Here is a 24,021-nt window from a genome sequence, read left to right as displayed (position 1 = left end):
GCGGGCCAGTTTCAGCAGACATGTTTGCTCGTGAGTATGGGGCCTTAGAGGTACATCAGTCCCCTTAGTGATCACCAGTGCCGCTAATCAGTGCCCATCAGTATTTCTACTCAGTGCCCACCAGTGCCACCCATCATTGCCATTTCTCCTTGCCGCCTATCAGTGCCCACCAGTGCTGCCTCATAAGTGCCTATCAGTGCCCATCCGCGAAGGAGAAAGTTTACCCGTTTGCAAAATGTTATAACAAAATCTGAAAAACATTTTTTTGTTTGTTTAGCAAAAAATAAAAACCCCAGTGGTGATTAAATACCACCAAAAGAAAGCTCTATTTGTGTGAAATAAATGATACAAATAACATTTGGGTACAGTGTTGCATGACAGTGCAATTGTCATTTAGTGTGAGATCACTGAAAGCTGAAAATTGGCCTGGGCAGAAAGGGGGTATAAGTGCCCAGTAAGCAAGTGGTAAAGATGCATATTGTCATACTCTCATGGGATCCAGTGCTGTCTGCTGTTTTCAGAAAAAATATGAGGGGTGTGGGGAAAGTATGCTGATGTGTGGCTTCTAATTTGTAGTTAATTAAGGGGAAAAACAGGTTTAGTAAATTTGTAAATAATGACTACTGCTTCTGTATTCACAGACAAGCCACTTCTTGAAGAATTCACCTTAGAAAAGGTTTTGGAAGAGTTAGAGTTGCTCTGTCATGAAAACATGAACCTTGCCATTGAAAAGGAAGAAGGACTGGGTATTGAATATGATGAAGATGTTGTCTGTGATATTTGCCGGTCACCAGAAGGAGAGGATGGGAATGAGATGGTTTTCTGTGATAAGTGCAATGTCTGTGTGCACCAGGTGAAGTATTTTGTTCATGCATAATAAATTACATTGTGTCTTTGAATATCTATGGGGAAGCATCTGACTACAGCACTTATGCCACGTACACACGGTCGTTTTTTGAAACAACATTTTTAAAAACGTCATTTAAAATGAGCGTGTGTGGGCAAAACGTTGTTTTATGTCTTCTGAAAAACGACAAAAAAAAAAAATTCGAACATGCTTCAATTTTTTATGTCGTTTTTCAGAATGTCTTTTCTGTGTCATAAAAAGCGACCGTGTGTACGCTAAAATTACGTTTTAAACACGCGCATGCTCAGAAGCAAGTTAGGAGACGGGAGCGCTCGTTCTGGTAAAACTACTGTTCAGAATGGAGTAAGCACATTCGTTAGGTTTTAAATTATAGAAGAAAAGAATGCGCTGCATTACACAATGCTTTTAAATGCTACACTAAAATCCTCGTTTGTTGCGGCTGATCTTGTTACATAGTTATGACAAGCTTTTTACTTTATTATTTATTGTTATATAATGTTTTGTTTTGTGTTGTGTTTTTTAGGCAGATCTCCATCTCCAAAAAGCAAAATATATATTTTAAATCTTTTTTTTTTTTGGGGGTGAATTTATTTTGTTACATTTTTGCTAAATATATTTTTTTGGTTGATTTTGGAGTGTGTGAAGTGACCACAACAACATCATTATTTATTTGAATTTACCCACAAGGAGGTTGTTGTCCCTTGTTAATGTAAAAATGTTTTTTTTTTAAATGTGTCTGCCTACTCACTAACGATCTCTCTTTTTTTTTTTAAATACACATGGTCAAATTTTGCACGCAAAACAAAAAGCCATTTATTCAGGCCGAATCAAAAAATTTATATTATACACTGCTGGCAAACAAAAATCAAAACTTAATAAAAACAAAGATGCCAAGGAAGGCAGCACTTGAGAGCGTGCTTACATTTATAAAGAAAAGGGTCCACCAATCAAGGCTGTGAGCCCCAAAAAAATTCCATTAGGGGCACCATCTCATCGCTTGGACTTCTTCCCTGCAGTCTTCCCTGCAGCCCAAGTCCTCGGGGGCTGGGTTCCTGGAGCCGAGGTTGTGCCAGGAGCCAGAGCAGCCTCAGGAAGAGGAGTAGCAGGAGAAGTAGCAGGAGCAGGAGGAGCGGCAAGGACAGGAGGAGCAATCCGCACAATGTCGATGTCGTCATCGAGCTGCCCCAGTGTGGCCATGTTTATGGCCTTGAAGATGAGGGTTTCACAGCGCACACGCTGGCCCAGCTCCAGATTACATAGCTTGGCTGCGATGAGCGCTGCAAAACCCTCTTCTTTTGTGGGTGGCTCTCGGATGGTGGCAGTTGCTTCGCGAAGCATGGCCTGGGTCTCCTCCTCCATTTGGAGAATCCTCCTGGCCATTTTTGCGGGATTGCGGAGAGGAGGGATCCGGGAGATTGTATCACGCCGGCGTGCCTCCTGTCTCCCACGGGGGCCTGCCACCTCCTGGCTTCCAGTGGGTTCTGCCACCTCCTGCCTTGCAGTTGGACCTGCCTCCCCCTGGCTCCCTGTGGGGCCTGCCTCCCCCTGGCTCCCTGTGGGGCCTGCCTCCCCCTGGCTCCCTTTGGGGCCTGCCTCTTCCTGGCTTTGCTCTGTCTGTGTATAAGAAAAAGGGACATAGTTTATTTGTTGTCTTCATTAATCACACACATTTTTAAAATCATGACATATGCAAATTGAATGCTAATATATATTACACACAGGGCCGCCATCCATAATTATGTGGCCCCTTACACAGCTTCAGACATGGGCCCCCTGGAGCTGGGGGTGTTGCTACCGGCTGAAATAGAGAAGTAGAGGGCCTTTACCCAAAATAGAAATGTATTTAATTTATTTTTTTTGTGGACAAAATGATTATTCACAAAAAGGGGGGTTGTCATCCGGGACCCCTTCCAGGTGTATTGCGTGTACCCCCCTAATGGCGTAACAGAAAATTACACACAATCATTCTGACCCCTGCATTTTTCTATCTTGTCCCCATCATGTTTTGTCACTACTGTCTATTGATATGTTCAACACTTTTTGTTCAATCCTTTGAAATTTGGAACACTAGTAACATAATTTTGACATCATTATTATACTTTAATTTTCCTAAATTGTTAGCAAAATGCAATACCTGGCTCCATGGGTCACAATCAGGGTCCTCCAGGAACTCTTGCTCTTCCTTCGAGGTTGCCTGGTCTTGCCTGCAGGGAAGACTGGAGGATTGACTGCAAGGAAGATGGGAGCGATCTCTTGGGGGAAGGGTAGGGATGGCCTGGCCTCAATGTGGTCATCCAGGAACTGCAGCTGACCATAGTACCACAGGTTAGGCTTGTAGATGCTGTCAGCTGCAGCCCCAGATCTCATTGAGGCCAGGACTTGTACCCGTTGGCTCCCGTAGGTACCCCTAATGGAATTGATTTTCTGCTTCACAGTGTTGGTTGTGGCGTTGGGGACCCTTGTCGTTACAAATTCAAGCAGGGTCTCCTTTGCTTTCTTCCTGGCATCTTTGTTTTTATTTTGTTTGTTTTTAGTTTGCCACAGTACAGGAAGTTCCTTCCATCTCTGTATAAATTCAGTGAGGAATTCTGGCTCTTTGAAGGCCCCTATTATTTCTGCAAGTCAAAATTAAAATAAAAAACCTAATGTCAGTCAAGCCACTACTACTAATAATCTTTAACACCATATCTAGCCCACCAACTCATCCACTGTTCATTAATAACGTCAAAAATACAGTTACGTACCATCGTATGACACGATCGTGACTTCCGCCTTCTTCCACAGACTGTGAACGCCGATTTCAATCACGTCGTATCCCTTTTTACACTGTGCACGCGTGGCGCTCCGCACGATACCCCACCCCTGACGTTCGGTCTCGTCCTTTCCCCGCCCCTTCTCTATCGTTATGTGAGGAAGAATTATGGAGGAGATGCAGGACATGCAGAACAATATGGCTAACTCGAGCCAGGAGGCAGGCCAGGCCCAAGCAACCAGAAGAACCAGGCGGAGGTACAAGGCCTCAAACATGTCCTTCCAGGAAATGGTTGAGATGGTCAGCATCTTAAGGAGGGAGGACTATGATGCCAAACATGGCCCTCACAGGCATCCCAACAAAGCGAAGGCCGCAATAATGGAGAAAGTGGTCAGGAGGCTCCAGGAAAAATTTGGGGAACGCAGGAGTAAAGAACAACTCAGAAAAAGATGGTCAGACCTGAAGTTGAGAGAGCCCGAGCAACTGGAGAGGATAAAAAGAGTCATTAGAAGAAGTAAGTAATTTTCCTGTGTAATCATTATTTGAGTTTGTTCTTTGTGGCATGTGGTTTTTCTTTCAGGTTGAATTTTGTTATGTTTGTGGGCACAATATTTTGTCGTTGGAGTTGTCGTTCATTCGATGACTTTAAATAATAAAAGTAGATCTTTGTGAGAAATGGCATCATGCCTAGTTCGCATGGGCAAATGGGAGTTGAAACACTGTATCAGACAAAAAGATCGTCTTTTTATTATTTCTGATCGAACGAACGACGACTCCAACGACCAATTATTGGACCCACAAACATGAAAGTTGCTACATATTTTGGGTTTTAGGTGACATCAATTGTGGAATTGATGTAGATGTGTTCCTAACTAGATTTTAATATTAAATAATAACTAAATATACAGAAAAAGTTGAGTCTGCTCACCAGTTGGTTACACATGTGGACTCAGTAGCACAATTGTTGGCCACAAGAACAACCTATGTAGGGTGTCACACAGAGGTGAGTTGATCCAGTGGATACTTGGTTAGCTTCCATGTAGAAAACTCGACCAAATCTCCAAAGAATTTAAAGTGCATTGGGAATGCCTACAATCATGTGTTCTTGTCATGGTCTTACCTCTTTGCAGGCTTCTTACATCTGACATGTGCTGGTGGCCATGTTTGCTTCCTGGGGTTCTTATAAACTTACCACACCCTGCGGCTCCTCCTTCCCACTGGGAGGAGCTGGATGCCTTGCATATATATAGGAGGGCTGTTGCTGCAGTTCCTTGCTTGGTCCTCTTGTATACACATGCTCCTGAGGTTGTGCTGCTGCTCTTGGTTACCGACCCGGCTCCCACGGACGATCCTTCTGGCTCCTGATCCCCGGCTTGTCTCACCACCTCTCTCTTGTTACGGACTCCGGCTTGGCTGACTCTCATTCCTGGCTATCGAACCCTGGCTCCGGTGGAAGACTCTGCTGACTGTTTGATCATCCGTTTGGACTTTAACCTTGCTGTTTGGTTTTTAATAAAGCCTTCCAATTTCATTTATCTGTTGTTGTACGTCTGATTCATGCTTCCGTGACATTAGGACCAAGCCATGAATTCTGACGGTACAGGGCACCTTCGCTACCCATGCTGGTTGCCAGTCTGGATCAGCAGGATCACCTGCTGGGTCAGTTCGCTCAGGCGTTGCAAACCCTGCTTGCACGCACGGCTCATCTCGCTCCCATTGCCGATAGGCCGGTTGTCGCTCCTGGGTCCGCTCCTACTGCCGCTCCGGTTGTTGCGCCAGAGTCTACCCCGACACCTGTTATTGCGCCTGCAGTGTCTCGGGGTATGACCGGTTCTGCCCCCCTTCCGCAGCGCTTTGGGGGAGAGCCAACTCTGTGCCGAGGTTTCCTTAACCAAGTGGGCATTTATTTCTAGTTGCTGCCACATGCCTTTCCCACTGAGAGATCAAAGGTGGGCTTCTTGATCTCGCTGCTCTCGGACAGGGCCTTGGCCTGGGCAAGCCCCTTATGGGAGAACAACAATCCGGTGGTTGCCGAGTTTTCCGGTTTTGTTGCTTCTCTTCGAAGGGTGTTCGATGTACCGGCTCGCTCTGCCTCTGCTGCGAAGCTCCTTATGTCCGTCAGACAGGGTTCACGATCTGTAGTCGAATACGCCATTGAGTTTCGTACCCTGGCAGCAGAGGTGGGCTGGAATAATGAGGCTCTGGTCGCTGCTTTCTCCCATGGTCTCTCGGATGCCTTGAAGGATGAGGTTGCGGCTAAAGACCTACCTGTGGAGCTTGAGGCTCTTATTTCTTTCCTGATATTGATTGACACCAGACTCAGGGAGAGACCTTCCTTTAAGGAGAGCCTGCGGAGGTCTCCTAACAGATTGGCGCCTACGTTTGCTGTCCCACCTGTGCCTCCCTCTCCTCCCACGCCTCCTGGAGTTGACTTGCCTGGGGGTGAACCCATGCAGCTGGGGTTTGCTCGCCTGTCCGAGGGGGAGAGGGCATTCCGGAGACGCGATGGCCGATGCATGTACTGTGGTCTCGGTGGGCATTTTCGGTTGGCATGTCCGAATTGTACGGGAAACGCTCGCACCTGAGATCCTGTCGGGGGCAGATCTTGGGTGGAGTCTCTTCGTCCCCGGTTTCCCGTGCTGATAAACCACTGATCACCGTTGTTCTCTCCTGGGTCGGGGGCTCGGTGACGACCCAGGCATTGGTGGACTCTGATGCTGGTGGATTTTTCATTGATAGTAAGTTTGCTGCCGCCAACTCCATTCCTCTGCAGGCTCGAGTTTCCCCGCTGGTTCTCGAGGCGATAGACGGCAGACCCCTCCAGCCGTCGCACGTGACTCATGAGACCCTTCCAGTGGGGATAGCCATTGGGGCCGTTCACAGGCAGTCGGCCTGCCTTCAGGTCATTTCGTCTCCATACTACTCGGTGGTCTTGGGGTACCCCTGGCTCCAGAAGCATAATCCGACTTTCGATTGGAGATCGGCCGAGATCCTCTCGTGGTCACCACAGTGTGGGGCTAGTTGCATCCATGGGCCTGTCAAGTTGTTGTGTACCTCCTCTGACTCTGTGTTGCCTCCTGAATACGAGGGGTACCGGGATGTATTCGATAAGGTGCGCGCTGGGTTCCTATCCCCGCGTCGCCCTTACGATTGTGCCATAGATTTACAACCTGGAGCCGTTCCTCCTCGTGGTAGGGTCTATCCACTGTTGGTTGCGGAGAATGAGGCCATGGAGGAGTACGTGAAGGAGGCGCTTTCCCGTGGTCACATTCGCAAATCCTCGTCCCCGGCAGGGGCTGGATTTTTCTTTGTGAAAAAGAAGGGCGGAGAGTTGAGGCCTTGCATCGACTATAAGGGCCTTAATCGCATCACTATCAAGAACGCATACCCGATACCCTTGATTTCCGAGTTGTTTGATCGCCTGAAAGGGGCCACGGTCTTTACCAAACTCGACCTGAGGGCGGCATATAACCTGGTAAGGATCAAGGCTGGTGACGAGTGGAACACCGCGTTCAACACCAGGACCGGTCATTATGAATCCTTGGTTATGCCCTTTGGGTTGTGCAATGCGCCCGCAGTCTTTCAGGAGTTCATCAACGATGTTTTCCGTGGCCTGTTGCAGCAGTGTGTGGTGGTCTATTTGGATGACATCTTGGTATATTCTGAATCCATGGAGGCCCACATTCTGGATGTTAAGCGAGTGTTGCAACGGTTACGAGAGAACAAGCTTTTCGGTAAGCTTGAGAAATGCGAATTTCACCGGTCCCAGGTAACCTTCTTAGGTTACATCATTTCCGCGGAGGGGTTCTCCATGGACCCTGAGAAGGTTTCATCTGTCTTACAGTGGCCCCAGCCCAGTGGTCTTCATTTCCTGCAGCGCTTTTTTTGCTTCGCCAATTATTATCGGAAGTTCATCAGGGACTTCTCCATGCTGGCCAAGCCTCTCACGGATCTGACCAGGAAGGGCAGTAATTCCCAGGTCTGGCCGGCCGAGGCCATCCAGGCTTTTGAGGCTCTAAAATCTGCCTTTGTGTCGGCTCCAATACTGTCTCATCCCAACCCTGGGTTGCCCTTTGTTCTCGAGGTGGATGCGTCTGAGACGGGAGTAGGCACCCTTCTGTCTCAGCGTCGGACACCCTGTGGGTTTTACTCCTGGAAACTGTCTCCCGCGGAGTGCAACTACCAGATTGGTGACAGAGAGTTGTTGGCCATTGTGCAGGCTCTCAAAGAGTGGAGGCATTTGCTCGAGGGTTCGGTGGTTCCGGTTCTCATCCTGACGGACCACAAGAATCTGACTTACCTTTCTGAGGCCAAGAGATTGACACCCCGTCAGGCCAGATGGGCTCTGTTCCTGTCACGTTTTAATTATGTGGTCTCCTACCTACCCGGTTCCAAGAACGTCAGGGCGGATGCCTTATCACGTCAATACTCCGAGCTGTCCAGGGAGGAATCGATACCGACTTCGGTCATACCTCCTAATCAGATCCTGGCCGCCATTCGCACCAGCCTGACCTCTCCCCTTGAAAAGCAGATTTTGGCGGCCCAATCTGGTGCTCCCTCTGGGAGACCCAACGGCAGATGTTTCGTGCCTGAGGAGTTGCGCACTCAGTTGTTGTGAACCTACCATAACTCCAAGACCGCGGGGCATCCTGGAAAGAATCAGCTGTCCTGGGCTGTTTCACGTTTGTTCTGGTGGCCTTCTCTACGTTCTGACATCGCCGCATATGTAGCGGCATGCTCTGTTTGTGCCCAGAGTAAGTCCCCTCGGCACCTTCCGTTGGGCCTTCTGCAACCCATCGCCACTGGGGAGCGCCCATGGTCACACCTTGGGAATGGACTTCATTGTGGACCTTCCTGCATCCCTAGGCCATAAGGTCATTCTCATGATTGTGGATCGGTTTTCCAAAATGTGCCACTGTGTTCCTCTCAAGAAATTACCCTCTGCACAAGAGTTGGCCACGGTTTTCGCCAGGGAGGCACGGTTTGCCCAAGGTGATAGTGTCGGATCGGGGAAGTCAGTTTGTGTCCAGGTTCTGGCGCGCCTTTTGCTCCCAGTTGGGGATTCAACTCTCCTTCTCCTCGGCCTACCACCCTCTGTCCAATGGGGCCGCAGAACGGTCCAATCAGGCCCTGGAGCAATTTCTTTGTTGCTATGTCTTTGATCATCAAGACAATTGGGTTGACCTTCTGCCATGGGCTGAGTTTGCCGGGAACACAGCGGTTAACTCTTCCTCTGGGACGTCTCCCTTCATGGCCAATTATGGGTTCCAACCTGCCGTGTTACCGGGGTCCTTCTCTCCCCAAGATATTCCGGCTGTGGAGGATCACCTTTCCGCTCTACGTGCTTCTTGGGTACAGATCCAGAGGTCCCTTGAGGTCTCCGCTCAGCGCCAGAAACTCCAGGCTGATCGCAGACGGGCGCCTGCTCCTTCCTACCAGGTCGGAGACCGTGTATGGTTGTCCACTCGCAACCTCAACCTTCGAGTGCCCACTCCTAAGCTGGCTCCTCGCTTTGTTGGTCCCTTCCGAGTGCTTCGCAGGGTGAACCCGGTTGCCTATGCCCTTGCGCTCCCACCTGGCATGCGGATCTCCAATGTGTTTCACGTTTCCCTGTTGAAATCGCTGGTGTGCAATCGCTTCACCTCCTCAGTTCCTCGGCCTCGCCCGGTCCAGGTGGGCGATCATGAGGAATATGAGGTGAGCGATATCCTGGACTCACGCTTGGTCCACGGTCGGGTGCAGTTTTTGGTCCACTGGCGTGGTTATGGTCCTGAGGAGCGTTCCTGGGTTCCCTCCGCAGATGTCCATGCTCCTGTCTTGCTCCGAGCCTTCCACACGCGCTTCCCCCAGAAACCGTTTTTTGCGCCGCGGAGGAGGGGCCCTTGAGGGGGAGGTACTGTCATGGTCTTACCTCTTTGCAGGCTTCTTACATCTGACATGTGCTGGCGGCTATGTTTGCTTCCTGGGGTTCTTATAAACTTGCCACACCCTGCGGCTCCTCCTTCCCACTGGGAGGAGCTGGATGCCTTGCATATATATAGGACGGCTGTTGCTGCAGTTCCTTGCTTGGTCCTCTTGTATACACATGCTCCTGAGGTTGTGCTGCTGCTCTTGGTTACCGACCCGGCTCCCACGGACGATCCTTCTGGCTCCTGATCCCCGGCTTGTCTCACCACCTCTCTCTTGTTACGGACTCCGGCTTGGCTGACTCTCATTCCCGGCTATCGAACCCTGGCTCCGGTGGAAGACTCTGCTGACTGTTTGATCATACGTTTGGACTTTAACCTTGCTGTTTGGGTTTTAATAAAGCCTTCCTATTTCATTTATCTGTTGTTGTACGTCTGATTCATGCTTCCGTGACAGTTCTGCTTTTAGAAGGGTTGTTAAAACCAACAATAGTCCCATCATTTGTAGAAAAAAAATGAAATTTTTCTTTCAGGCCTCTAATCTTTTAAAATCATGTTTACCTTTTCTTCAATCTCGTAGGGCGCAATGAGGCAGCAAGGCAGGAGAACGAAAACACACAAGCCACACCCCCGAGGGATGTTGACGAAGGGGAACCTGCCACCACATCCGGTAAAGTATCATATACCACAGCTTCAGGTCATCTAGATGTAGGCCTACATAATTTTAATACATGGTTTGGTCCCACATTTCAGGAACAAGTCGTGCTGGTGAGGGACTTGACACATATAGTGCCCAGCTCTTGATTGCAGAAGTGTTGTCGTGCAGGGCACAGATAGAAGACATCCGTCTTGCATCAAGAGATTCGTGAGAAATCAAAAAGGGTGGAACTACAGCCCAAAAATTTGATGGATGTTCTGGGGAGGGTTTGATTTTTTTATATTGAAGGTTTGATTTCTGTTGGATTATGATTGTATATTTGTAAATGAGAAAAAAAAAATATATAAAAAACCTTGATTGTATATTTGTAAATGAGAAACAAAAAAAATATTAAAAACCTTGATTGTATATTTGTAAATGAGAAAAAAATATATATAAAAAACCTTGATTGTATATTTGTAAATGAGAAAAAAAATTATTAAAAACCTTGATTGTATATTTGTAAATGAGAAAAAAAAATATTAAAAACTTTGATTGTATATTTGTAAATGAGAAAAAAAAAAACCTTGATTTTATCTATGTTAAACAATAAACATATTTGTAAGATCAAAAAGGTGTGGCTAGTTCTTATGTCAATGCTGATATAAGAACGTTCGGTCCGTTCGAAGGTTCTGGTGCGAACCGAACGTCGGGGTGTTCGGCTCATCCCTAGTCAGAACTTGTTGTTCTGGAGTTTCCATCCAGGCCTTCCATATAGTGTGAAATTTCCTGGCTACATTTCTATGCTGATATGTTAAATGTTCCTGTATAAGGATATAATTGACTTAGTCTACCCATTTTTTTTTTTGGTCGGGACATGTGGGGATAGCCAGAACCTGGCCACCAGCTTTCGAGCTAGATACAATAGTCTAATCACGGCAATATTAATAGGGTGGGGGTAAACTTCTTCATCTACTGCTCCCAAAATGCATATCAGGGGGTCCAGAGGGACCCTAACCTGAAAGACCGAGGAAATAACCTCTGTAATATCACCCCAGTACCGGTGCAGCCTGGGACAACGCCACATCAGGTGAATGAGAGACCCCTCCGCCCCACAGTGTTTGGGGCACATAGATGAGTCCCTCCTTCACCAGCGATGCAACTGGATAGGCGTGTGGTAGGCCCTGTGCAATAAAAACAAATAAGACAGTCTATGTGATTGCGATACGGAAGTAAGTGGACCTGCCTGCAAACATAATTCCCAAGCTTTGCCATTAATGTCCCCCAGGTCCTCTGTCCAACCCTTTCTACTCGGAAAAGTCGTAAAGTCTTGCATGGATGCTAATAGACAGGAATAAACATGAGATATTAGGCCCTTTTTCTCCTGACCAAAAAATACATTGGGGTAGATTCAGTAAGCAATTACGCCTGCGTATCCATAGATACGCAGCGTAATTGCTAAGTAGCGCCAGCGTATCAACTTTCTGTATTCAGAAAGCTCGATACGCCGGCTGTAGCCTAAGATACGACTGGCATAAGGCTCGTATGACGTCGGATCTTAGGCTGCATTCTGCCGCTGGCCGCTAGGTGGCGTTCCTGTAGTTGTCAGCGTAGAGTATGCAAATTGCATACTCACGCTGATTCACAAACGTACGCGCGCCCGGTGGTCGTGTTTTACGTCGTTTGCGTTCGTCGCTTTCGTCGTAAGGCTGCTCCTGCTATTAGGAGGCGCAGCCAATGGTAAGTATAGACGTCGTTCCCGCGTCGCGATTTTCGAAATTTACGTTGTTTGCGTAAGTGGATCGTGAATGGCGCTGGACGCCATTTACGTTCACGTTGAAGCAAATGACGTCCTTGCGACGTCATTTACCGCAATGCACGTCGGGAAATTTTCCCGACGGAGCATGCACAGTACGTTCGGCGCGGGAACGCTCCTAATTTAAATGATCCACGCCCCTACGGGATCATTTAAATTACGCGCGCTTACACCGGCCCCTTTTACGAAACGCCGCCGCAAATTACGGAGCAAATGCTTCGTGAATGAAGCGTGGCTCCAGTAATTTACGGAGGCGTATCGTAAAAACGGTACGCTGCGCCACCGTAGCAGTGCGCGCCCCTACCTGAATCTACCCCAGTGTCTATTAAAGAGTGATTAGTAAGTAGGAGAGTAGAGGTCCTGCTCTGAGCTTGTAGAGCATGTCGGACCTGAAGGTACCGATAAAACTGCTGTCTAGGGAAGTTAAATTCAGTCTGCAATTCAAGGAATGACTTTAGTATGTACTATTATACAACTGGGCAATTGTATGAATACCCGCCAGCTTCCAAGCCTGGAAACCGTCAAGTTTGAAAATTTCCACTAGATTAGGATTATCCCATAATGGGGTATCATGGAGAAATCCTGAAATCCGCAAGCCAGACTTAACCGCAGTCCAGAGCCTCTTCAGAAGGACGACAGTAGGCGCAGTCTGTGGCAGGTGAGGTAACCCCGCCTCCAGACTTGCCAATACCGAGGTGTCCTGTGTCCCCGTCCGTAATAGGGCCTCGATAGAATCAGAGTCGCCCAAAATCCCCAGCCCACCGAGCTGCTGCAACTGAAAGGCATAAAAGTAAAGCTTAGGGACAGGAACAGCAGCTCCTCCCTGGTCTTTACCATACTGTGGAAAGACTAATTCTAGCAGCTCTTTTCTTCCAAATAAAGGATCTAAACAGAGTATCAATATGGGTAAACCATCTACGGCAGTGGTTCTCAACTCCTGTCCTCAGGATCCACTAACAGGCCAGATTTTACGTATTACCTTGGGGAGATGCAGACTAGAATACTTCAATCACTGAGCAGCAAATGATATCACCTGTGATATATTTCAGTTATCTTGTAAACCTGGCCTGTTAGTGGGCCTTGAGGACAGGAGTTGAGAACCACTGATCTACGGGGTATCCACTGAGGGGAATTATGCATAATATAAAACAATTGAGGGCACCAGACCATTTTAATAAGGTTTATCCTTCCTATGACTGATAATGGGAGTTTACACCAAGTGTTACATGTCATTTGAAGTCTTTTAAAAAGGGGTAAAAGGTTGTCGTCCAGGTAAGTTGTTGGATTGACTGAGACCTGCACCCCCAGATATTTAAACAAGGAAACCACCTTGAGGGATTCCGCAGCAACCGGCAACAAAATCGTTGGATCATCCACAGGTAAAAGAACAGACTTACTCCAGTTGATGGAGAATCCCGACAAGGAGCCAAAGTATTGAATCACCTCCATAGCCTTTGAAAGGGACGTATCCACGTCCCCCAAATACAACAGCGTGTCATCCGCATAAAGGGAGACCTTCTCAGCACTCAAACCCCTATTCAATCCTACAATAGATGCAGACGCTCTTATAGTAGCCGCCAGCGGTTCAAGGGCCAATGCAAATAACAGGGGTGACAAAGGAAACCCCTGTCTTGTGTCCCTAAAAAGAGGGAAAGAGTCTGAGAGGTCCCCAATAACACAGATCCTAGCCGTGGGAGCTGCATAAAGCAACCTTATCCATTTAATAAAATTGTCTCCCAGTCAAAAGTGTCTTAGGGCCAGATTCACGTAGCTTGGGCGCAGCGTAACGTAACCCGTTTACGTTACACCACCGCAAGTTTTACAATTTAGTGCCCGATCCACAAAGCACTTACCTGGAAATTTGCGACGGTGTATCGTAAACACGTCCGGCGCAAGGCGGCCCAATTCAAATGGGGCGAGTACCATTTAAATTAGGCGTGCTCCCACGCCGGACGTACTGCGCATGCTCCCGTCGCAAATTTCCCGACGTGCTTTATGCGCCGACGTTTTGAGAATCGCAACGTTTTGAGAAAATTTTTTAAAAAAATTCTAAAGCGACGCGGGAAAGACAGGCATACTTTAACATGGTGGAGTAATTTTCCACCATGTTAAAGGTGCACTATCTTTGCAACGGAAATCTAACACTTGCGACGACGTAACGACGGGAAAAATCTGTAACGTCGTAACTCCTAATTTGCATACCCGACGCTGGTTTACGACGCAAACTCCCCCCAGCGGCGGCCACGGTATTGAATCCTAAGATCCGACAGTGTAAGTCCATTACACCTGTCGGATCTTCTGGCTATCTATGCGTAACTCATTCTATGAATCAGTCGCATAGATACTCTGAGAGATACGACGGAGTATCTGACATACTCCGTCGTATCTCCTTTGTGAATCTGGCCCATAGTACTTCCCACAAATAAGGCCATCTGACACTGTCGAAGGACTTGGCCGCGTCTAAGGAGAGAATCGCTCTCCGGCCCGGGTTATCGACAGGTATCTGAAGGTTAAGGAAGAGACGTCTAATATTAAGGGCCGTGGATCGGGAGGGGATGAACCCTGACTGATCTTTGTGAACTAATTTGTGTATGACTTTAGCTAGCCAGGTAGCTAGCACCCTTGCCAATAATTTCACATCTGTCGTCAATAATGAAATGGGCCTATAAGAATCCGGGGAATGAGCCTACTTACCGGGTTTTAATAACAGAACAATTATTGCCTCATTCATAGACTATGGTAAACTACCCTTTTCTATTGCATCCATAAACACCTCCCTTAGATTCGGTAGTAAAGTGTCAGAGAAACGCTTATACACCTCCGCCGGCAAACCATCCGAGCCTGGAGACTTACCAGGAGAGGACAGCGCCAAAGCCTCCAGCATCTCATCAACCGTGAGAGGAGCATTTAATTGCTCCACATCCAAGGCTGAAAGCCGCAGGATTCCACACTGATCTAGGAAGGAGGTAATTTCTACTATGGTGGGCGAGACCTTAGAGGAATATACATCAGCATAGAAATCCCTAAAAGTAGTCAAAATCTCTGCATGCGAGGAGAGCAGGACCCCTGAGGGATTGAGGATCGCCTCTATATGCGAGGATCCCCTCTGTGACCTCATCATCATTGCAAGCATATGACCCATACCCTCCCCTTCCTCATAATATTTCTGTTGGAGAAAGAACCTTTTGTTTTCCGCTTTAGTCAGAACCAGGTGTTTAGCAATGTGTTGGGATTCATGCCAGGCCCTCTCAGTATGTTCATAGGGGGCGTCCACGAAAGCAGACTCAGCCCTCTCAACCTCCTGCAAAACAGACCGTTCCCAAGCCCTTGTCCTGGTCTTAACGGAATTTATAGATTTAATGAATTGACCCCTCAGGTAAGCTTTTGGCGCGTCCCAAAAAATATTTAGACTAGTGGAGTGTTTGTTAATACGGATAAACGAAAGCAAGTTATCACAGACAGTATCAGGGTTAGGAAAGAGCGACAACCAAAACAGGTTAAGTTTCCAACAAACCCGCTTGGACACCCTAGATGTAAGAATCACAACGCACAAAGGGGAGTGATCAGAAACAGTTCTAGCCTCATAACGCGAGGAAAGCACCAGAGGAAGCATCTTATCACTGCCCAGACTCAAATCTATTCTGGAAAGACCCCCATGCGAAGCCGAATGACATGAAAAGCATTTGGTCTGCGGATGGCTAAGCCTCCAAACATCCCTCAGCCCCAATTCCAACAAAAGCTGAGCAAAGGCTGTCGGGCCCCCCTCAGGGAAGCTGCCGAGGCCCCAGTAGAAATTGTATCTAGGTCTGCATCCAAATAATTGTTAAAATTCCCAACAACATGGGCAGGAGTGCCAGGATGACGTGACAGAAAGGAGGCTAGAGTCTTAAGAATTTCCACCGAAAAGGGGGGCGGTATATATACATTAGCAATGATGCATTGCAGATCATCCAGGGTACATAGTAAAAATATGAACCGACCATACGGGTCAATCAGCGATTTTTATGCAATTAAAGGAAACGTTTGTGCGAATTAGCACACTAACCCCCCCTAGCATAGGAAGAGAAGGTAGAGAGAAACTGGGTGCCAAACACCTTGAAAGAAAACAGGGACTCCTGAGCAGGTAACATATGGGTCTCCTGTAGGGATGAGTTTCGTATTCGAGTCGAACTCATGTTCGACTCGAACATCGTATGTTCGACTCGAACATCGTATGTTCGATCGTTCGTCGAAATACGAACAAAACAGGGCCTTTCGCGTCAAATTCGAGTTACGTTTTACAGACCATAATTCACTGCGGCATCGCTGGCTGATGATTGGCCAAGCATGCACTATGACCCGCATGCTTGGCCAATCACAGCTTGCAAAAAACGGAGAGCCATAATTGGCCAAAGCCAGGGTGGCAGGTCGGCCTTGTGTAGTGTGTTGCGGTGGTTAAGAGAGGACAGAGAGAGTGTAATTTTTTGCAGGTAGATAGAGCAGGCAGGCAGGCTAGTCAGTTAATGTTACAGTGTGTAGAGGATATATATACATCCCAGGTGTTGTACATATATTTATACACTGTATAGTTTAGCTAGATCCGTTCTTCCTAATTTACTGGCAGGCAGGTGATTGTGCTAGCTGCAGTATTCTTACGTGGTTTATTGCCTGTGTCCTCTGTAGTTTGCCCCTAAAGCTACTTGGTGTGTACTGGCCATGTGCTCTGTAGTTTACACCTAAAGCTACTTGGTGTGTACTGGCCGTGTGCTCTGTAGTTTGCACCTAAAGATTCGGGAGCAGAGATTTTAATGATGCTTAAATGAAAAAAAAATGAAAAAATGAAAAATTCCATTCAATATTGTACCTGCTGGGTGTCTATAGTATGCCTGTGAGAACGTCTTTGAGAACCCGGGTCTTGCCCGAGGGTACATGCATCAATGGAAAAAAACAACCGTTTTTAAAACTTTTTTTCCATTGATACATGTTCCCTGGGGCAAGACCCGGGTTCTCAAAGACGTTCTCACAGGCATACTATAGACACCCAGCACATACAATATTTAACCACTTAAGGACCCCTTCACGCCGATTTACGTCGGCAGAATGGCACGGCTGGGCTTAAAGGGCAACGTACATATACGTTGATGTGCCCAGCCGTGCCATTCTGCCGCGCACGCGACCCGGTCCGAAGCTCCCTGACCACGGCCGCGGGACTCGCGGACCCGATCGCCGCTGGAGTCCCGCGATCGGTCCCTGGAGCTGAAGAACGGGGAGAGCTGTGTGTAAACACAGCTTCCCCGTTCTTCACTGTGGCGCTGTGATCGATCGTCTGTTCCCTTATATAGGGAATCACAATCGATGATGTCACACCTACAGCCACACCCCCTACAGTTAAAAACAGACATGAGGTCACACATAACCCCATCAGCGCCCCCTTGTGGTTAACTCCCAAACTGCAATTGTCATTTTCACAGTAAACAATGCATTTTAAATGCATTTTTTGCTGTGAAAATGACAATGGTCCCAAAAATGTGTCAAAATTGTCCGAAGTGTCCGCCATAATGTTGCAGTCACGAAAAAAATCACTGATCGTCCCCATTAGTAGTAAACAATTTTTTTTTTATAAAAATGCAATAAAACTATCCCCTATTTTGTAAACGCTATAAATTTTGCGCAAACCAACCGATAAACGCTTATTGCGATTTTTTTTACCAAAAATAGGTAGAAGAATACATATCGGCCTAAACTGAGGAATTTTTTTATATATATATATTTTTGGGGATATTTATTATAGCAAAAAGTAAAAAATATTGCATTTTTTTCAAAATTGTCGCTCTATTTTTGTTTATAGCGCAACAAATAAAAACCGCAGAGGTGATCAAATACCACCAAAATAAAGCTCTATTTGTGGTAAAAAAAGGACGCCAATTTTGTTTGGGAGCCACGTTGCACAACCGCGCAATTGTCAGTTAAAGCGACACAGTGCCGAAACGCAAAAACTGGCCAGGTCCTTTAGCTGCCTAAAGGTCCGGGTCTTAAGTGGTTAAAGGATTTTTTTTTTTTTTTAAGCACCATTAAAATCACTGCTCCTGAAAAAACTACAGTTTTTGCAACTTTTTTTTCCATTGATACATGTTCCCTGGGGCAAGACCCGGGTTCTCAAAGACGTTTTACGACAATAACTTGCATATTAGGCTTTAAAATGAGCACTTTTGAATTCCAACGTTCGAGTCCCATAGACGTCAATGGGGTTCTAAATGTTCGCGCAAAAGTTCGGTCCGTTCGAAGGTTCTGGTGCGAACCGAACGGGGGGTTGTTCGGCTCATCCCTAGTCTCTTGCAGGCATACCACAGAAGAACCTAAGTGCTTGACCATATGGAGCATCGCCAAACGTTTCACTCTATCTCCAAAACCCCTCACATTCCAGCTAGTCACTACACATTGTTTAGCCATAAGGTGCTAAAACCCAAATAAGAAAAAATATGATTAGAATGCAAGAGGATAAGACACAGCAATATCTATGTAGTAACTGAAAGGGTACATTATGAAACAGCGAGCAACAGGCAATCCTTGGGCAGGATAAAGTATAAAGGAAAAAATACTGCGCTGGTCTCAGTGAACTATCAATATCGATATCATATCAATTATTAAAATAAATTAGCTGCTGCATCAAAAATATGTCAGATAAACATAGTGTAAAGATTAAATAGATGTAAGCTGCGCTGCTTGCAAAGTGAAATAATGTGAACACAATTGAATAACAAGCCAATGAATATCATACAGGCTAATTCACATAATGAACAAATTGGTGTGCTCTATGTGCATGTATATCAAAAGGTTGAAACAAGTGCAAATTAAAGTGAAAATAGAGTCCAAAAGTCCATAACAATCACAGCTGAAACTCTCAGATGAATCACAGATGCACCCAAAATTGTATAAGAAATAATCCAGGAAGCAGTGTCAGACAGCAGAACGCAGGCACCTCCACCTCTAATAAAAGATCTGCTTACCGACTCCCATGGATCTAAAAAGATCAATTGCGCATGTGGCTCTATGACAAGCTCCTTGCTACTGCTCCTCTGATGCACTCCTCCACATGAGATAAACCCTTGATGGTAGTTTGCCAGGTCTCCCCACACAGATTCAAACCCGGGAGTAAAATAAAATGGCCAACATAGAGCAGTATTGCATGGTAAAACAATTTATTGGCATAAAACAAAGGATGCACTCACATGTCCATTGATTAAAAGTAGCGTTTGTAGTGTGTATTAAGTATAGCCGGCCGGCTCGAATATTCTGCCCGTCCTTCCGGATGGTCGCTGGTAAACAGTGGTGACGTCAGCACGCCGCTCCTCCCTACGCCGTTTCGTCAAACAGATGACTTCTTCCAGGGGCATTTTTCATTTTTTTTTTATTTAAGCATCATTAAAATCACTGCTCCTGAAAAAACTACAGTTTTTACAACTTTTTTTTTCCATTGATACATGTTCCATGGGGCAAGACCCGGGTTCTCAAAGACGTTTTACGACAATAACTTGCATATTAGGCTTTAAAATGAGCACTTTTGAATTCGAACATTCGAGTCCCATAGACATCAATGGGGTTCTAAATGTTCGCGCGAACGTTCGGTCCGTTCGAAGGTTTTGTTGCGAACCGAACGGGGGGGTGTTCGGCTCATCCCTAGTCTCCTGCAGGCATACCACAGAAGAACCTAAGTACTTGACCATATGGAGCACCGCCAAACGTTTCACTCTATCTCCAAAACCCCTCACATTCCAGCTAGTCACTACACATTGTTTAGCCATAAGGTGCTAAAACCCAAATAAGAAACAATATGATTAGAATGCAAGAGGATAAGACACAGCAATATCTATGTAGCAACTGAAAGGGTACATTATGAAACGGCGAGCAATAGGCAGTCCTTGGGCAGGCAGGCATAACCTGTAAAAATAAATGGTTAGGCAAACTGAGAGCAAACTGAGTTCAAGGCAAAACAAAATAAAAATACAAAAAATAAAAAAATAAGACAGAACTGAAACGTCCACAAAGGACTCCCAACTGGGGGGCCAAGTTCAGTAGCTGGCTTCGACGAGCCAATAGGCAACAGGCCATGCGCTGTAACCAACAACATAGGTGGTGCTGACACACCTTGTGAGAAAGTCTTCCGCTAAAGACAGGAGTTCGCAACTTTAACATTTAGGTCCTGCAATAAGGTAAAACATTCTAGCAGAAAGGGTGTAATAAACAAAATTCAGGTAGCCCTCCTGCTCCTTCCCAGATCTTCCCTATCCAGCCATTGCATGGCAAGTATAGGCTTTTCAAAAAAATTAACCTCATCCCTGGCCACCACACGCAAGCGGGCTGGGTAAGGCATAGCATATTGTAACTCCAAAGAACTAAGCCTTTTCTTCACACCATTGAACTGGGCACGCTGCTTCTGCACCTCCGCCAAGAAGTCCGGGAACAGGGATATTTTAGAATTGTCCATCACCAGAGCATCCCCCAAAGAGCGTGACAGGATGACATCTCTATCCTTGTAATTAAGAAATGTAAACAGGAAGGCTCTAGGGGGATTACCCGGGGGCAGGGGTCTGGAGGGAACCCTGTGCGTCCATTCCACAGCAAACATTGGTGAAAAGGAATCTTTTCCAAACTTCTCCAGCAGCCACTGCTCGATAAACTGAACCGGGTTCTTCCCTTCCATTTTCTCTGGGATACCAATGGCATTGACATTATTGCGGCGAAGCCTATTCTCCAAATCGTCGAGTCTCGCAGCATGTTTGGCAACCAGCAGCTGCTGGGCATGCGACTCTCTTTGCATGGGGGCCCAGTCATCTTCTAGTGTGCTTATGCGGCCTTCAACATCAGAAGTGTGGCCCCTCAATTTTTGCATGTCCTGGCACATAAAGGACATTTCAGCCTTCATTCCCTAAATCTCCGCCGCCAGAGCTGTGACAGAAAGGTTACATGATGTAACCGCAGAGAGTATGTCCCGCAGTGTATGTTCAGGCCCAGCCGTGCCAGGAGAAATAGCCACCCGCTCAGTGTGAGACCCCGGGGTATTACTCACTGCGTCCCACAGTAACACCGGAGCTGACGGGTCCTCCAGGGGCACGGTATCATCTGCGTCCGACTGGGAACCGCTACGATCCCCTGAGCCGTCACCGGGTACATCACGCAGATCCCATGTACCATTCGGGGAGAAGAGTTTCTGCGCCGCCTCCCTATATTTCTCTTTAGCCGACTTGGATGCCTCGCCGCCATCTTGGGCCACATGTTCTGGAGCAGAGCGGGCCACAGCCCCACGTTTAGACATTTTCTCGGCTGGGAACGGGTACCCCAACATGTGGGTGAAGAGGCAGAGCACGCTGGAAAGTGTGTAGGAGCCGGAACAAGCAAACCGGAGCATTTACCAGGATAAAAGAACAGAGTTTTGGTGGAGCTCACAAGATGTGAGACTGACTACATCCGCTGCCAAGCCACGCCCCAGAACCATTCTTGACCTTCTCTCCAAAAGTTACATCAATTTTTTCATGAAAATCAGGAAATTGTACTGCCCACTTTTGGGACATCTGAAGATCAAAATGTTCATCCCCTTGATGTGGGTCACACATTAAGTCAATTCCTGGAAATGACAGAATCTTTCAGACAAACTGACTTTCTTTCCATTCTTCTTCATGGAAAGAACAAAGGAAAACGGGCCTCAATCAGATGCATTGCAGCTTGGATAGTTCACACCATCCAAAGGGCATACAAAGCCAAGGGCTTGGCTCCTTCAGAGGCAGTGACTGCGCACTCAACCCGGATCATTTTGACAGCTTCACAGCTTCACGTCATGTCGCACCTGAAGTTATATGCAGAGCGGCTTCGTGGTCGTCTATTAATACTTTTGTTTCCCACTACTGTGTTGAATAGTGATGTCGCAAACCTAAAATTTTGCGTTCGCGAACGTGAACTTCCGCAAATGTTCGCGAATGGGCGAACCAGCGAACCACTATAGACTTTAATGGGCAGGCAAATTTTAAAACCCACAGGGACTATTTCTGGCCACAATAGTGATGGAAAAGTTGTTTCAAAGGGTCTAACACCTGGACTGTGGCATGCCGGAGGGGGATCCATGTCAAAACTCCCATGGAAAATTATGTAGTTGTCGCAGAATCCATTTTTAATCCTTAAAGGGCATAAATCACCTAACATTCCTAAATTGTTTGGAATAATGTGCTTTAAAACATCAGGTATGATGTTGTATCGATCAGGTAATGTAAGGGTTAGGGTTACAGATAGGGTTAGGGTTACAGACAGGGTTAGGGTTAGGGTTACAGACAGGGTTAGGGTTAGGGTTAGGGTTACAGACAGGGTTAGGGTTAGGGTTCACAGTGACAGACCAAACTCTGACAGACCAAACTCCCCGTTTAACGCACCACAAACAACCGCAAACAGTCCATTTGCACAACTGCAAACTCCCCATTTACACAAGGTTGGATACCAAGCTAGCCATGTCCCGTTCCTTGTCCTCACTGACGTCATTGAATGTCTCTTCCTCCACCCAGCCACGTACAACACCAAGGGTCCCTGAAAGGCGACAACAAGCCCCCTGGGATGCCTGCTGTGGTTGGTCTTCCACCTCCTCAAAGCCACCTTCCTTCTCTGACTCCTCTTCTTCAGACTCCTCTCTCTGTGTTGCCCCTTTACATTACACAGCCCCCTGCACCTCTGGACCCCTTTATATTACACAGCACCTTGCACCTCTGGAGCCCTTTACATTAAACAGCACCCTGCACCACTGGACCCCTTTATATTACACAGCACCTTGCACCTCTGGACCCCTTTACATTACACAGCACCCTGCACCTCTGGGTCCCTTTTTATTACACATCACCCTGCACCACTGGACCCCTTTATATTACACAGCACCCTGCACCTCTGGGCCCCTTTACATTACACAGCACCCTGCATCTATGGGCCCCTTTACATTACACAGCACCCTGTATCTCCGGACCCCTTTATACTACACAGCCCCCTGCACCACTGGGCCCCTTACATTACACAGCACCCTGCACCTCTGGGTCCCTTTTTATTACATAGCACCCTACACCACTGGACCCCTTTACATTACACAGCCCCCTGCACCTCTGGGTTACTTTTTATTACACAGCACCCTGCACCACTGGACCCCTTTATATTACACAGCACCCTGCACCTCTGGGCCCCTTTACATCACACAGCACCCTGCATCTCTGGAGCCCTTTACACTACACAGCCCCCTGCACCACTGGGCCCCTTACATTACACAGCACCCCACAGCTTTGGATCCCTTTACATAGCACCCTGTATCACTGGACCCCTTTACTATAAACAGCACCCTGCACCTCTGGACCCATTTATATTACACAGCACCCTGCACCTCTGGGCCCCTTTACATTACACAGCCCCCTGCACCACTGGGCCCCTTTACATTGAACAGTACCCTGCACCTCTGGACCCCTTTACATTACACAGCACTGCACCTCTGGACCCCTTTACATTACACAGCACTGCACCACTGGACCCCTTTATATTACACAGCACCGTGCACCTCTGGGCCCCTTTACATTACACAGCACCCTGCACCACTGGACCCCTTTACACTACACAGCACCTTGCACCACTGGGCCCCTTACATTACACAGCACCCCACAGCTCTGGGCCCCTTTACATTGAACAGTACCCTGCACCCCTTTACATTACACAGCCCCCCATAGCTCTAGACACCTGTATGTTACACAGACACCCCCTTAACAGTTCTGGACCCCCTGCAGTTTTTTTAAATGTAATCTACTGTGACACCAGATATGAGTGGTGGCACTGCATGGGCAAGTGGGCACAGTAAACGCTGTGAGCCTGAGACACGCTGGCAGACAACTGACTACTATTCTCTATTGCAGTGAATTTTTTTTTAAATGTTATCTACTGTGCCAACAAAATATATATGAGATGTGGCACTGGACAAGTGGGCATAGTGTACACTGTGAGCCTGAGACACACACACGCTGCCTGGCAGGCAACTGCAATTAGATTACAGAGAAA

At 47.1% G+C, this 24,021-nt stretch overlaps 1 protein-coding gene across 2 annotated transcripts in view; it reads left to right on the top strand.

Moving 5' to 3' along the window:
• Window positions 1–24,021, top strand: part of LOC120930266 (E3 ubiquitin-protein ligase Jade-2-like) — a 1,253,604-nt gene that overhangs the window by 1,154,730 nt on the left and 74,853 nt on the right. For both annotated transcript variants that reach the window (XM_040341491.1, XM_040341492.1), the window contains one exon: window positions 642–853. In XM_040341491.1, the coding sequence (XP_040197425.1) occupies window positions 642–853 (212 nt within the window). The remainder of the gene's footprint in view (window positions 1–641; window positions 854–24,021) is intronic.

The sequence above is a fragment of the Rana temporaria genome, chromosome 3, assembly GCF_905171775.1.
Source record: "Rana temporaria chromosome 3, aRanTem1.1, whole genome shotgun sequence".
NCBI lineage: Eukaryota > Metazoa > Chordata > Amphibia > Anura > Ranidae > Rana > Rana temporaria.
The sequence above is the reverse complement of the archived record's forward strand: the minus strand, read 5'-3'. Positions and strand labels throughout refer to the sequence as shown.